This window comes from Macrotis lagotis, chromosome 8 (genome assembly GCF_037893015.1).
Source record: "Macrotis lagotis isolate mMagLag1 chromosome 8, bilby.v1.9.chrom.fasta, whole genome shotgun sequence".
NCBI lineage: Eukaryota > Metazoa > Chordata > Mammalia > Peramelemorphia > Peramelidae > Macrotis > Macrotis lagotis.
In genome coordinates this window covers 57,954,131-57,967,747 of record NC_133665.1, presented here as the reverse complement: position 1 = coordinate 57,967,747, position 13,617 = coordinate 57,954,131, and the positions used below count along the sequence as shown (strand labels likewise).

Below are 13,617 nucleotides of genomic sequence, written 5' to 3'. Positions count from 1 at the left end.
GTCACGTGAAGCCGCGGAGCCGGACGCCGCCGGACGCGCACGCGCACAGCCTGCGCCGGGCCGTGGAGCGCGCCTGCGCCTGCGCCTGCGCCTGCCTCTCCCCGCGCCTCGCGCCCCACCATGGGCAGGAAGAAGGCTGGCCCCGAGCGGGCGAAAAGCGGGCGCCGGCGGCCTCGAGGGGACTCTCGGGCTGCTCGCTCCTTAGACAGCTTCACCGAGGAGGTGGGGGCGGCGCTTGTCGGTGAGCACCCCGGCCTGAGGGCCCCGGGGTCAGCCCCAGGGACCCAGGGGGAATGGGACGGGCCACAGCCCCCCATGATGGGGGGTGTCCCCGTAGGGCTGCCCCGGGGGAGCGAGGGCCTCCGGCCAGCTTATTGCCGAGGCAGCAGCGGGTGGGACTCGATTTAACAAATCTGGGAGCCTTTTAGGGGTGAATGAATTAAACGTTTAACCAGATATAGCCCCTGAGTGATGTTATAAATGTCCAGATGGTCCTTGGAAGAAAAATCGTTGGGGATGGGGAGGTACAGGCGATGAGGGGCGGCGCGTGAGGCAGGGCCGGACACCTGGCCCTAATTCTGTGCTAGGACCGCGGAGCTGCACTGATGACTGGGGTGGGGTCTCCGGGATGGCCCTTAGGGCTTGCTCAGAGACCTGCTTGGAGGGGGGGATTCCTAGAACAGGGCAGCCGGGGACCACAAGGTTAAGGGTAATGGGCACGTTCCTCCTCCCCCACCCCCCTTCCTGTGAGTTCTTTGAGGACTCCTCTTTATTCAAGTTCCTGTTCTGTTCCATGGCACTTTAGGTACTTAATATTTCTTTAAAGTTTGGGTGGGGTGGCAGGAAACTATTTCACTTGATTGATTACTCCATGGAATAATCATCCTGGTATGGTGGGAAAAGCTCTGCCTTTGAAGTCTGGAGACCTGAACTTGAACCTTATCCTTGACACTTACACTACCCCTGCAAATCACTTGATCTCTCTGGGTCTTCATTTCTTTTTTAATTAATTAATTTATTTTTGAATTTCACAATTTTCCCCCTAATCTCGCTTCCCTCTTTCACTCTTCCCATGCCCTTCGGAAGGCAATCTAATAGTTTTTACATTGTTTCTATGCTATGCATTGATCTAAATTGAATGTGTTCAGAGAGAAATCATATCCTTAAGGGAAAAAAAAATATGAGATAAGCAGAATTACAAAATAATTTAATGGTTTTTTTTTAAATTTAAGGTAATAGTCTTTGGTCTTTGTTCAAACTCCACAATTATTTCTCTGACTACAGATGGTATTCTCTATCACAGATATCCCAAAATTGTCCCTGATTGTTGCACTGTTGGAATGAGCAAGTCCATTAAGATTCATCATCAACTCCATGTTGCCATTATAGTGTACAATGTTCTTCTGGTTCTGCTCATCTCACTCAGCAACAGTTCATGCAAATCCCTCCCAGTTTCTATTACAACAATAGTGTTCCATAATATACATATACCTGGGCCTTCATTTCTTCATGTGTTAAATAAAAAGACTGAACTAGATCAGGAGTTTTAAAACCTTAGCTTTTAACCTCTGAACTTTTTAAAAAATACAATTGAGTTTCCTTTGTAATCCTGTTATTTAAAAACATTTTGAGAAGACAATTCATAGCCTACCAAAAAAGACATAAAAATGTTAAGAATCCTGGACCACCAACTTTGAATCTATGATGCTATGAATTGATGTGTGATCAAGATTAACATCTCTTCAAAGGATTTGAGAGGCTCAGTTACAGGAAACAGAAACAGAAATTTGGGTCAGCAATAAGATCACAAATTTTAGAACTGAAAGGAACTTTAAAACCCACTGAGTCTTTGGGGGAAGAAGATAGGGTCATCTTATCAAAACTGACTTGCCCAGAGTCATACTGCTTGTGTTTAATGGGATAATTGAACCCTATTCCTACTGACTCCCAAGTCTAGTGCTCTATCCACTAAATCATACTGCTTCTTGGATGGGAAGGGAAGGGAAGGGAACCTCCAGAGCCTTCTCTTCCCAAAAATATCCTTTATCATTACTAAAGGGCAGGCATCTGAGCTCTGTTTTGTGTATGTGCATAGCCTCTGTAGAAAAAGATGCTTCAGCTGAAGGGGCCTCGACCAAGCTGGAATTGCCCTGCCCCCTGGCTATGTGGGAACTGGGCCACTGTGATCCCCGGAAATGCACTGGCAGGAAGCTGGCTCGACAAGGTCTTGTAAGAACTCTTCGGCTGAATCAGAGGTTCAACGGCCTTATCCTCAGCCCCATGGGCACCCATTATGTATCGCCGGCAGATAAGTATGGCAGTTAATTTATCTGGAGTGGGGTCACCTCTAATGGGGTCAGCAAGACCTGGCCTCAGCCTAGAGCAGAGAGAGTTCCTGAGCCTGTGATTTGTTGATTATATTAAGGGTTAGCTTTGCAGACAGAAGCAGGAGCTGTTGCTCTGGAATCCCTGATTATACTAGAGCCATTGAATAATAAGCAGTAACCCTATTCATGCCCCCAGGTGTTAGACCAGAAACCTTCCTCATTGATTGACTTTGGCTTGTTGGGGAGGCTGTTTCTTGTAGCCTAAAGATGGGACAATCCCTACTGTGGTTGTCTTGTAGACAGCTCGTAGCTCAGTGTGGAGTTGCAGTCATTGACTGCTCCTGGGCCAAACTAGAAGAAACTCCATTTGGGAAGATGCGAGGGACCCACCTTCGTTTGCTTCCCTACCTGGTGGCTGCCAACCCTGTCAACTATGGGCGGCCCTGCAAGCTGTCCTGTGTAGAGGCTTTTGCTGCCACTTTTTGCATTCTGGGTAAGTTCTGAAATAAAGAACAGTCCCTGTCTGGTTGGTGAAAGGGAGAAGGACTGCTGTCATTTCAGCCGGGTTTTTTCAGGGTACTTGGGGTAGAGTGATTGGGATTTGGACATTCCCTGTTTTCTTAAATGACAGGTTTTTCTGATCTTGCGATCATCTTGCTACGAAAATTCAAATGGGGAAAGGGATTTTTAGACCTGAATCGTCAGCTCCTAGACAAGTATGCAGGCTGCAGTGGCCCTGAGGAGGTGCTACAGGTCGAAAAGGAGTTTCTGGCTGATGCTACCAAAAAACCTGAGGAGGAAATAGGTGAGATTTGTCAGGTCACAATGATTTCCCCTGCTTCCATAGGGCCTCACTATCCTGGATGCATAATTTAATCTCTTATCAGATGATTTCCTGAACTTATTCATTTGGAGTATAATTGAAATCTTCCTTATTAAAATACCACCTTATAGGATCTCCATTTCCTATAAGAAATACTACAAAGTAATTGGTGTGGCAGTAAGGGCCTTTCAGAGTTTGGCTTCCTCTATTTTAGTCCTCTTGTTCCCTTTTTTGAGTCTACTTTCCAAATTGGATGAAATCTGTTCCTTGAACTTTGTATTCCCCCTTCTTTTGTCATTACCCACACCTGGACTGCACTTTCCAAATTGGATGAAATCTGTTCCTTGAACTTTGTATTCCCCCTTCTTTTGTCATTACCCACACCTGGACTGCACTTCTGTTGCCTCCTGTATTCCTCAACTCTTCTTGCAGGCTTTCCCTGCTGTGATCATCTTTCCAGCTCTGGCAGTTAGTGGGACAAAAAGCCCATATCTACTTTGCTCACACTATCCTTTTACTTGTACATGCTATAACTCCCTCCTCCAAGAGAAGGAAACATTTCCATTTTTGTCTTTATGTCACCATTGTCTAGCATATATAGTAGGCACTTAATATTTATTATTTCGAATTGAACAGAAATCTTGGAGCTTCCTACTTGAGTGTGGGATAGAGATTTTTGACCATCTGCTCACTTTGCTTTAACATTTTAGATCCATTTGATGTGGATTCAGGTCGAGAATTCTCAAATCCTAACAGGCTTGTGGTCTCTGACAGGTAGGTTTTCCTTTGATTTTATTCTTATCCCCTGAAAGGCCCGTTTTGTGTTATAACTTGACCTCATCCTGGACTCTTTAAGTTCTCTCCCAAGGACTTAGCTGTTGATTTTGCATTTCTGTATATTAACCATTCACCTTCTTTGTTTCCAGAATAACTAATGATGGTACTGAAGAAGAATCAGAGGATGAAGGCGATTATGAAAGTGAGGAAGAGGAAGAAGATAAGGAACAGGGAGACAGCAGTGATGATGAAAGCCTTGATGAAAAGAATGCAAAAGTATTATCTGCCACAGTGAACACAGATATTTGGAAAGGAATTAAGAAAAGACAAAGAGACTGAGTAGTGTTCAATACAGCTTTATTTTCCAAATCTGGGTGATAAACCTAGAAGTGGATTAACCGGAACCATAGAGACCCATTCATTTGTTGGAACTTAGAATTGGTGAGCTGTGCCTACCCTACTCAGGAACTGCAAAATTGGACATTTTCATCAATTTTAATGTTTTCCCATTATTTAACTATCTGAACTGATGGACCTTTTTAGGTGGAGTGAAGGATCTGCCTTTGAGCTATCATAATGAAACTGAGAACCCAGAGGGCCTGTTGTGAGTCTGATTTTATGGGTGTGTCCATACTAGGAATCTTGTTACAGAGTAGTAATATGCTGCTGCTTCCTCATGGCTCAGTCCTCCTCCAGAAGGAATGGGAATTCTGCAGTTCTGACTTAATTGTGAGGATTTGGAAGTAGAAGGGAAGATGAGCCTTTGATCTTAAATCTGCAAGTGTGGCAGACTAGCTCTTTAGGCTAAGAGCAGAGAGACAGGCAGTCTTCTGGGCCTAAAGGCTAGAGCCCTCTCTGAATCATTTTTACAAAATTGTAAAATAGAGCTAGAGAATATGGAGGAGGAACACAGCACTGGTGGGAAGTATGCCTAATGAGATGATGAAGAACCTTTCTTGGGGACTATCCTCCACAGAAAATCAATTTTCCCTCAAAGGAAAATTACTTTTGTCAGCATTAGACTGAGAGTATGGTGAGAGTACCAGGCACCCTAAAGCACATATCCAACTCTTTACTAGCTCTGTAACTTGAGGCAAGACTACAAACTTATGTTTCCTCATCTAAAGTATGATAGGGCAGAACTGAATCATCTCTTAAGCTCTTCCAGTTTTGACCTGTGATCTTTCAGGGCCATTAAGCTTGGTATATCATCCCTAGCATTTTCCAGTAGAGCTTCAAGATCACACTCATCCAGATACTAGAGCTAGGGGAAGCAGGATTAGAGAATTTGTCACCCCAATCCACCCCCTAGGGTCCCAGCCCATACCACCTGCTTACCTTGAAACCTCAATCAGCCTACCCTACATGCTAACAATTGCTTGAATGGGTCATTTGGGTGGCACCTTGGGGTCTCCAAGCAGAAGGGAAGGTAGGGGCAATAGCAGTCACTAACAGGTGGAGACTTGAGCCCCACTAGTCCCAGAGGGTGTTTATAGAAAAGGCATCAAACCAAAATTTACCTAGAGCAGATAAAAGCAATTGTGCCTGAGGCACACACAACACTAAACAAGGAAAAACAATCACAAACACTGACCCTGCAAGAATCTTCCACGATGACCACTGAGATTACACCAGAAGGAATTACACAAGTGTTTCTGATGAAAAAAACCAAATGGACCTGGACACCTTGATGAAGATAATTGCAGCCAGAGGTGGAGGTAGGGAGTGGGAAGGAGAGGAGGAAAAGGGGAGCACAAGTGTGGCACTACCCAAAGAAAAACTGCTTAATCATCTCCCATGCTCTTCTCCATCTCTTTGAGTTTCTTCACAAACTCCTGTGCTTCTCTGTCCATCCTTCCTTCCAGCATCCTCAGTGCTGACTTCACTAGGAGAGAGTTTCCAATCCAGGTTAACCAAAGTCAGGCAGGGTACCCCCCCCCATCCACCCATGACTCCCCAAAGGGCTAAGACCTCCTTCCCTTAGGGTAGGTCCATCAACCTTCATAGGGATGAGCCAGGTTAGAGGCAAGTGGTTGTTAATTACCATTGGCTTTGGGCCTGCGGAGGTGAAGAGTGGCCGGCTGCATGCTCCTCACACTGCTTCCCACTTGGGGTCTGCTAAGCCCACTGATGCTGCTCAGGGCCAAGGCAGCCTCCCCAGCAAAGTCATTGGTGGACAGCCAGTCATGGTCCATGACAGTGAAGACCACACAGGCTGCCCGATGGCGGCACAACTCTGCAGGGACAGAGCTGGAGAAGTGGGGTGGGGGAGGGAGGGAGTCAGTGAAGATAAGTGACTGGAGTTTCATATTAGGGAAACTGCACTGGAATCCTAAGCAAGATTCTATCCCAAGAATGATTTAACTAAATCACAGGGATCAGGCCGTGACTGGGCAGATCCTGAAATGAATGAGGACAAAGGTTGAGGGACTTCAAAGGGTTTGACTGATCAAAACAGATGCAATCATCCAACCACACTCCCTTTAGCTAATACTGAGGAAAGAGAGAAGATATTCAGGCAAAGCTAGAACAATCAGCAGAGAGAAACCCAGGCCTTTTATGGGGACTCACAAGTGAAACAGCTCATCATACACAGGGTGTAGGGTCTTGGTCTTGACCTGGGTTCTCTGACTTCTGGCCATTGGAAAAATGTGGTGGGGACAGAGCTCAACAATGACAAATGGGTCACTTAGGCCTGTGGGAGAAGAGGTGAAAGCTAACCTTAGCTGGTCCATTGGGATTTCATTTCAGTCCCCCTCGCATCTGCCCTTGGTCCTCTTACCATTAGCATCTAGGGCAATCAGGTCTGCAGCATGTAGCACCTCTACAGCCAGCCTCTGCTCTGCCGCCTCATAGTAACATCTGACACTCAACCTTCCATACTTATTCTGCTCCATTGATCTCTGGGAGAGAGTTGTTCCCCCACCCTGCCCCAGAATGCCAAGGTCAGGTTTGGGGTAGCCAGGCTGGGTGGGACAAATGAGATTGCAGAGCTTATGTTGGAGGTTGGCACTCTACCTGTTTGAGCTTGTCCAGGTAATACTGCTCAATGCACTCATTGGTGGAGCATTTGTTCAGGCGTAATTCCTCCTCCAAGGTCTGCCAAGAGCAAATCCCTCAGTCTAGAAGGGCAACTGGGAGGTTGTCTCCAGGCTGCCCAACCCCCCAAGGGCCCAGTCTCAGTTTACACTGAAAAGAGCTCCCAGGAGGTCTAGGAATGCTAGGCCAGAGATAATAGGAAGACCATGTACTGCTCCCAGTGAAACCAGCACCCCCCCCCACCATTCTCCCTCCTCCAAATACAGGTCTCTGGTCCCACTGTCCCAGGGTTTACCTTGTAGTGTCCATCCCTCAGGCTCTCTAAGGGTAACCCCTGCCCTTCTGCATGGAAAAAATCCACTAAGGCCTGAGGAAAGGAGAAGCATAAATAGAGGGTTCACTCCCTGGCTAGACCCAAGTGCACAAAACCTCCTCCCTACCCCTTCCAGCTGGTGTGAACACAAGCATCCAGATATTTGACCCAGACCTCGATGGGAACATTGAACAAAATACTTTCAACTGTGTCTGTCTCCAGAAATTCCTTTGAAGCATTACCATAGAAGGAAAAGACTTGGGCTCCAGCTTCAGTGGGCAGTGCCTCTGAAGGGACAACTAGGCAGGGGGGCTGACGTCCCAGCTCCTTTCATGTGCTCCAGAAGCTAGTCACAAGCCTACTTTACTTCATTTTGCTACCTAAGTTACAACTCAAGAGCTCTCACTGAGCCTCCTTAGAAATATTCAAATCCATTCTTAGTTCCAATTTTGGATGTCCCTCAGCTGTTCCCCTGTGCCACCCTAGGACTAAATTCAATCTTATGTCTCAAAAAAAGGCATCCCAGAACCTGACTGAACTAACCCATTCCCTACCATCTGGGACCCCTTTTAGGCTGGGCAATGTCCTGCTTCAGGTCAGTTTCTCCCCTTCACTTCCACCTGATCTCACTTACCTCCAATGTATAGTAAAAACGTCTGTAGAACTCAGCAGAGACATCTTTGTTGGCCCCTAGAGCCTGAAGAATGACCTGAAGCAGCAGATCCCAGAGAGCTTCCAGTACCCTGCGTTATGAGAGGGTGTTTGTATTGAGGTCAACAGTGGAAGGTGGTAAGGAGTGGAGGTCCCACTGGACCTGCCCTCCTGTATCTGCCCTAGGCAGACCCTCTAACAGACTCCCCCCCACAAAAGGGAGGAGACAACGCAAGCTGCAACTGTTTCCCAAGTTGGGGAGTGCAGTGAGTTTAAGACACTCATTGAGGGAGGCCCTTAATCTGAGCTAGGGAAGAAGGAACTGGGATCTTCTGTTTCATTAACCTCATGAAGTCCTTGTTTGCAGCCTTTGGAAGTCCCTCAAACCACTGGATCTTTCCTTAAAAACCCTCCTAACACCCTCTTCCCACCCCTGGCACAATCCACAAATAGGCAAACAAAAAAACCCCTAACCTTTCTGTCCAGAGCACCCTATCTCCAAAATCAGAGCCCTGCCAAGGGAGAAAGGCCTTTGTCCCTGGGATTTGGAAAACAGCTTGGGACTAAGTCACCAGATCCTGCTGGAAGGGACCATAGAAGCCATCCAGTCAGTCAAGTGAAGCATTTATTAGGCATCCACTATTCAGTGATATACTGGAGGCTACTAAGAAAGGCAAAGGCAGTCCTTGCTCTCTAGGGTTTCTGGGTCCCATGACCCCCTGATGTCACAGAGAATCTCTAAAGTCTTTTCCAGCTCCTAAGCTATGGTCCCCACAACCCCAGAGTCCTGGAAGTACCGGCAGAGATTTTCCTTCACCAGCGAATCGCTGAGAAGAATCAGCTTGTCATCCAGATATTTCATGAGAGGGGCGATAGCCTGAAGGGATGGAAGGAGGGAGGACCCAGTGAACAGCAATCACCATCTGGGAGGAGTTTTACTTCCAGCCTCCCTGCCCTTGTAGATCTCAGACCTCCAGCAGAGGAAGATTACTGTTTTCTTAGCCTGATGCCTAATTTCTTCTAATTTCATTAGACCCTACTTCCCAACAGGAAAGGATGCTGGATATGGAGTTGGAAGACCCATTTCCAATTTATTATCTATGTGAACAGAAAAGTGAGTCAGCCCCCTTGAAACTTCAGTTTCCCCCTCCTATAAAAGGGGGATAATAAACATCTTCGCAGACATAGTGTACAGAAAGATGATCTGAGCCTGAGGCACCATATGGACCCATGGATGATTGTTGGAGGCAATGGGGGAATAGAGCATGAAATCTGCAAGATCCAAGTTCAAATCCTGCCTCAAGCATGTCCTAGCTGTAAAATCCTGGGCAAGTCACAACTTTTATCTGCCTCAGTTTCCTCAACTGTAAAATGGGTATAATAGCAGCAACTCCCTCAAAGGGATGATGTGAAGATAAAATGAGATCATTTTTATAAAGTATTTAGCAGCCTAGCCCTATGAGATCTAAAATTATATTTTAAAGCATTGTATTATAAAACATCAGTCATCAAAACTGGTACTACCATAACAGCAACATGAGGTTGATGATAAACCTTAACAGACTTGCTCATTTCATCAGTGCAACAATCAGGAACAATTTTAGGATATCTGCAATGGAGAATACCATCTGTATCCAGAGAAAGAATGTGGAGTTATATAATCTTGCTATCTCTTATATTTTATTTTTTTTCTTAAGGATATGATTTTTCTCTCTCAACACATTTAATTTAGATTAATGTATAGAGTGGAATCAATGTAAAGACTAATAAACTGCCTTCTGTGGGGGAGTGAGTGGGGAGGGAAGGGAGATTTGGGGGAAAATTGTAAAATTAAAAAAATTAAAAATTAAAAAAATCTGGTACTAAGAAACAGTAGTGGATCAGTGGAATAGACCAGGGGCAAAAGAAACAGGAATAAATGTCTTGTAGCAATCTACTGTTTGATAATTCCAAAGACTTCAGCTTCTTGGATAAAAACTCATTATTTGATTAAAAACTGAAAAAAAAACCTGGAAGGTAGTACAGCAGAAACTAGGCATAGACCAACATTTAAACCAAGAAAAGGTTGAAATAGGTACAGGATTCAGACATAAAAGGTGGTATCATAAGCCAATTAGAACAAGGAATAGTTTGTCTATCTGATCTATGGAAAGGGGAGCAGTTTATGACCAAGGAAGAGACTGGGAACACTATAGAACTCAAAATGAATAATTTTGATTACATTAAATTGATCAGTTTTTGCACAAACAAAATCAATGCAATCAAGGTTAAAAGGAAGTTGGAAAATAATTTTTTTAGCTAGTGTTTGTGACAAAGGACTCATTTCTATAATAAATAATGAAGGATGGAACTTCAGAATAGCCTGGAAGGATTTGTATGAATTGATGTTGAGTGAGAGAGCAGAACCAGAAGAACATTACGCACACTAACAACAACTTGGGGGGATGATCAACTAACTATAATGGACTTGATCATCTCCGCAGTACAATAATCAAAGAATTCTAGAAGATTTGTGATGAAGATTATAATCCACATCCAAAGAAGGAACTAGGGAGTCTGAATGCAAACCAAAGTTTACTATTTTCAGTTTTTAAAACTTGTTTTACTTTTTTCCCCCCTCTCATGGTTTTTTCCCCTCCTTTTTGTTCTGATTCTTCTTTCACGACATGATTAATATGGAAATGTTTAACATAGTTATACATGTTTAACCTGTATTTGATTGCTTTCTGTTGGGGAGAGGGAGGGAGGGAAAAAAGGTGAAACTCAAAACCTTGCCAAAAAAAAAATGATTATTGACAACTATCTTTGCATGGAGTGGGAAAAATAAATTTAAAAAATTTTTAAAAATATTTAGCAGTCCCTGGTATACAGTAGGCACTCAACCAATGCTTATTGCATTTCCCTGGGTCGTAGAATGGAATACAGTTCACTCTAGAGCACCTAGGCCTGTGCAGGGGACTTACCTCTTCATTCTGGATCGAGTCTGGTGACAGGCTTATATGTTGAACATACTTCTTAATGTCTCCTACCATCTAGGGAGAAAGGAGTAGGGAAGAACGGAAAGTGAGTGACAGGAAGGGAGAAAAGTGACCCAAAGGGCAGGGCCCCTAGGAAGGGGCCCAGCCTGCCCACCTTGGCCGTCAGGTGTGCAATCATGTTCCGGGCCTCTCTCTGAAGGTCCTCATCCATAGCCAGTAGTCTGTTCTTCAGGGCTCTGGGGAGGCCGCCTGGGGACCCCCCACCTGCCTCTGGCCACTCCAACCCCCGAAGCACTTGCCCTGTGGCTTTTCGTATGTGTTCCACATTGTTTAGGGCGATGCAAAGCTGGGAGAGGAGAGGAGAGAAGGATACAGATGACCAGTACTGTCCCCAGGATATGATAGGAGAGGCCATTCCAAAAGAGCCAGATCAATCCCTGAAACCCTAAAGGGCTTTGTATTGTGACTTCACCTTCCCTCTGTCCCCCACCATTCACTTCCTCCAGATCCTACTGCAATAGACTCACCGGCTCACTCACTGCTTCACCTAGGGCCAGGGGCCGAGTGTCTACCTTCCTCCGAACCAGCTCTGGGTAGTATAGAGCAGCCTCACAGATATCCTTAAGGAGAAAAGAAATGTTTTCTACCTCTCTTTTTCATCTAGAGCTCCCCAAAGTTAACTCTTTTCTTCCCTTCTCCCAAGTTTGACATGATTCCCTCCCCTGCCCTTCTAGGACAGAGCCCCTCAAATTGGAGGCTCTCCCCTTATTCCAGGCTTCACCTCGGTGAGCTGAGTCACTAAGTCCAGGGCCTCAGCTGATTCCGGCCAAGCCAGCTGGGCCCAGAGCTCCTGGGTCTGGGAGAAGCAGAGAGTGGCATCAGCTGCTGAACTGCTGTGTTTGGAGGTGCCATCCATGGGCTCCAGCTGGGATGGGGTGGGGGTGAGACAGAAACACAACTGTGCATCATGCACTGGTGCTTTTCCTCTGAGGCAGACCCTCTTAAGGGCATTCAGGGGATCACAGATACAGAACTTCAAAGGGCCATATGTTCATCTAGTCCAATCTCTATATTTTACAGAAAAGGAAACTGAGATTTAAATAAGATAGGTGACTTGCCCAAGGTCATACTGGAACTAAGTTTCAGGGCCAAGATTTGAACCCAACCCCTCTAACTCAAAAGTCTTCCAATTGAACCACACAGCTTCTCAATTTTCCCCAGACCTATACCCCTTTGTCCCCAAATCAACTTTGAGTAGGAGCAACTGAACTTCTTCCCTCACATCTCCTAGGACCTCACTTTCTCCGCTATTGGAAAAGAGGAGATAGAGGGAACAATTATACTATTCTCTTCATCAAGTTGGAAAATACAAATTGAGAGCAGGGAGAGATGATGAGGTAGAGTCTGTCCCTCTCCCCACCCAAGGCAAGGGATAACACAGAGATCCCAGCCTCACCACCCACCTTATCCATATCTACAGCTCTCTGGAATCGTTGACGAGTCTTGTCCCGAAGGGTCTGCAGCCACAAGCGGATGGCTGGAAGGAACTGTGTGTGGAATCCTGGAAGGGCCAGAGCAGGGATGTCCCTAGACAGAGAAGAGAAAAGGGTCAGGGTTTTGGATCCTTCTCTCTCCTTGCTTCAATCTCCCACAAGGAAGTTATGAATAGATGATGAGACTCCCTTTTTTGTCCTCATCATCCAGGGTAGAACTTGAGAGCTGGAATGAAAGCAGGGGTAGGAGAGTTTATTTATGATGGTTTAAATCAAGGAAGACTTCATTGAGGGTGTGGTATGTAAGACTCAATTGAGAAAGGGAGGGGAAGGGATCTGGAAGTGTCTAGGCTTGGTCATAGGGGGAGAGGACTCTGAGGGGGTCTGAGACATGAGGAACATAGACCTGGGCATGTCCTAGACCCTAGGAGACCACCTTGTTTTCCAGAAACAAACCCTGCATCCAGACCTATTCCCACTCTCCTATATCAGTTCATAAGAGTCGGAAGAAACCTTAATCTATCAGGGAGAAAGTTTACTTTTCTATACCACTGCTTACTGTCTGCTGAACCCTTCCTTGCAACATGCTATGAGGTAGGGGGGTGCAAGGAGTAGAACTGTAGAATCTAGAATTGCAGAGACAGGAATTCACTTACTTGGAGGGGAGGTAGCCTCGGAGGCGCTGGATCTCTGCCAAGGTGATGTAGAGTTCAAAGAGACCTGGCGCACTGCCCATATCCAGCCCAGCACTTAGCTCCTCCACTGGAGCCTGGATCTCTTCAGCTACCTGCTCCACAGAAAGCACCTGCTGAGCCTGACTTCAGCCAAGCCCATATCCATTCTCAACCTCTGCCTTACTTCAGGCAGCTCAGCACCATGGAGAGCGGAGCAAGTAGAGGAAGGGAAAATGAGGCAAGGGACAGAAGAAAAGGAAAGGAAAAGAAACAGGATGAAAAGAGAAAGAAGAGAGGAAGGAGAGATATAGAGAATGAGGAGAAAGGGAGAGGAGGAGGAAGACAGAAAAATGGAGAAGAGATGGAGAAAGAAGAAATAAAAGAGGAGAGGGGAGGAAAGAGAAGAGAGAGAGAATAGAGGAAGAGAGAGGAGGAGGCACAGCAAAGAGACAGGGAACATCCTATGGGCAAATCTACTTTATGAAATTTGAATTTACCTGCAAGCTAAATTGACCAGGTAGCATACTGTATGCACACTACCC

General features: G+C 45.7%; 2 protein-coding genes across 2 annotated transcripts in view; one reads left to right on the top strand and one right to left on the bottom strand.

The window, feature by feature from the left end:
• The first annotated feature begins 69 nt into the window (after nucleotides 1–69).
• TSR3 (TSR3 ribosome maturation factor) lies at nucleotides 70–4,525 on the top strand. The gene is made up of 6 exons (XM_074197154.1): nucleotides 70–241; nucleotides 2,096–2,312; nucleotides 2,627–2,820; nucleotides 2,959–3,132; nucleotides 3,861–3,924; nucleotides 4,077–4,525. Exons 1-6 carry the CDS (start codon nucleotides 121–123, stop codon nucleotides 4,264–4,266), a joined length of 960 nt encoding a protein of 319 aa, XP_074053255.1. The 5' UTR covers nucleotides 70–120; the 3' UTR covers nucleotides 4,267–4,525.
• The window catches only part of BAIAP3 (BAI1 associated protein 3), a 36,558-nt gene continuing 27,020 nt past the window's right edge, over nucleotides 4,080–13,617 (bottom strand). The window contains exons 21-34 of the mRNA XM_074198994.1: nucleotides 13,058–13,188; nucleotides 12,372–12,495; nucleotides 11,690–11,833; nucleotides 11,436–11,528; nucleotides 11,063–11,254; nucleotides 10,894–10,962; nucleotides 8,728–8,807; nucleotides 7,914–8,022; nucleotides 7,262–7,333; nucleotides 6,946–7,026; nucleotides 6,710–6,854; nucleotides 6,499–6,622; nucleotides 5,972–6,177; nucleotides 4,080–5,812 (exon numbers count right to left, since the gene is read on the bottom strand). Of these exons, the coding sequence (XP_074055095.1) occupies nucleotides 5,712–5,812; nucleotides 5,972–6,177; nucleotides 6,499–6,622; nucleotides 6,710–6,854; nucleotides 6,946–7,026; nucleotides 7,262–7,333; nucleotides 7,914–8,022; nucleotides 8,728–8,807; nucleotides 10,894–10,962; nucleotides 11,063–11,254; nucleotides 11,436–11,528; nucleotides 11,690–11,833; nucleotides 12,372–12,495; nucleotides 13,058–13,188 (1,671 nt within the window). The 3' untranslated portion in view covers nucleotides 4,080–5,711. The remainder of the gene's footprint in view (nucleotides 5,813–5,971; nucleotides 6,178–6,498; nucleotides 6,623–6,709; nucleotides 6,855–6,945; nucleotides 7,027–7,261; nucleotides 7,334–7,913; nucleotides 8,023–8,727; nucleotides 8,808–10,893; nucleotides 10,963–11,062; nucleotides 11,255–11,435; nucleotides 11,529–11,689; nucleotides 11,834–12,371; nucleotides 12,496–13,057; nucleotides 13,189–13,617) is intronic.

Excerpts from the sequence above, each read along its gene's own strand:
- TSR3 (XM_074197154.1), top strand. The coding sequence starts at position 121 with ATGGGCAGGAAGAAGGCTGGCCCCGAGCGGGCGAAAAGCGGGCGCCGG. Across the intron at positions 2,313-2,626 it reads TATGTATCGCCGGCAGATAA|ACAGCTCGTAGCTCAGTGTG; the intron begins GTATGGCAGTTA and ends GTTGTCTTGTAG. Across the intron at positions 3,925-4,076 it reads AGGCTTGTGGTCTCTGACAG|AATAACTAATGATGGTACTG; the intron begins GTAGGTTTTCCT and ends CTTTGTTTCCAG.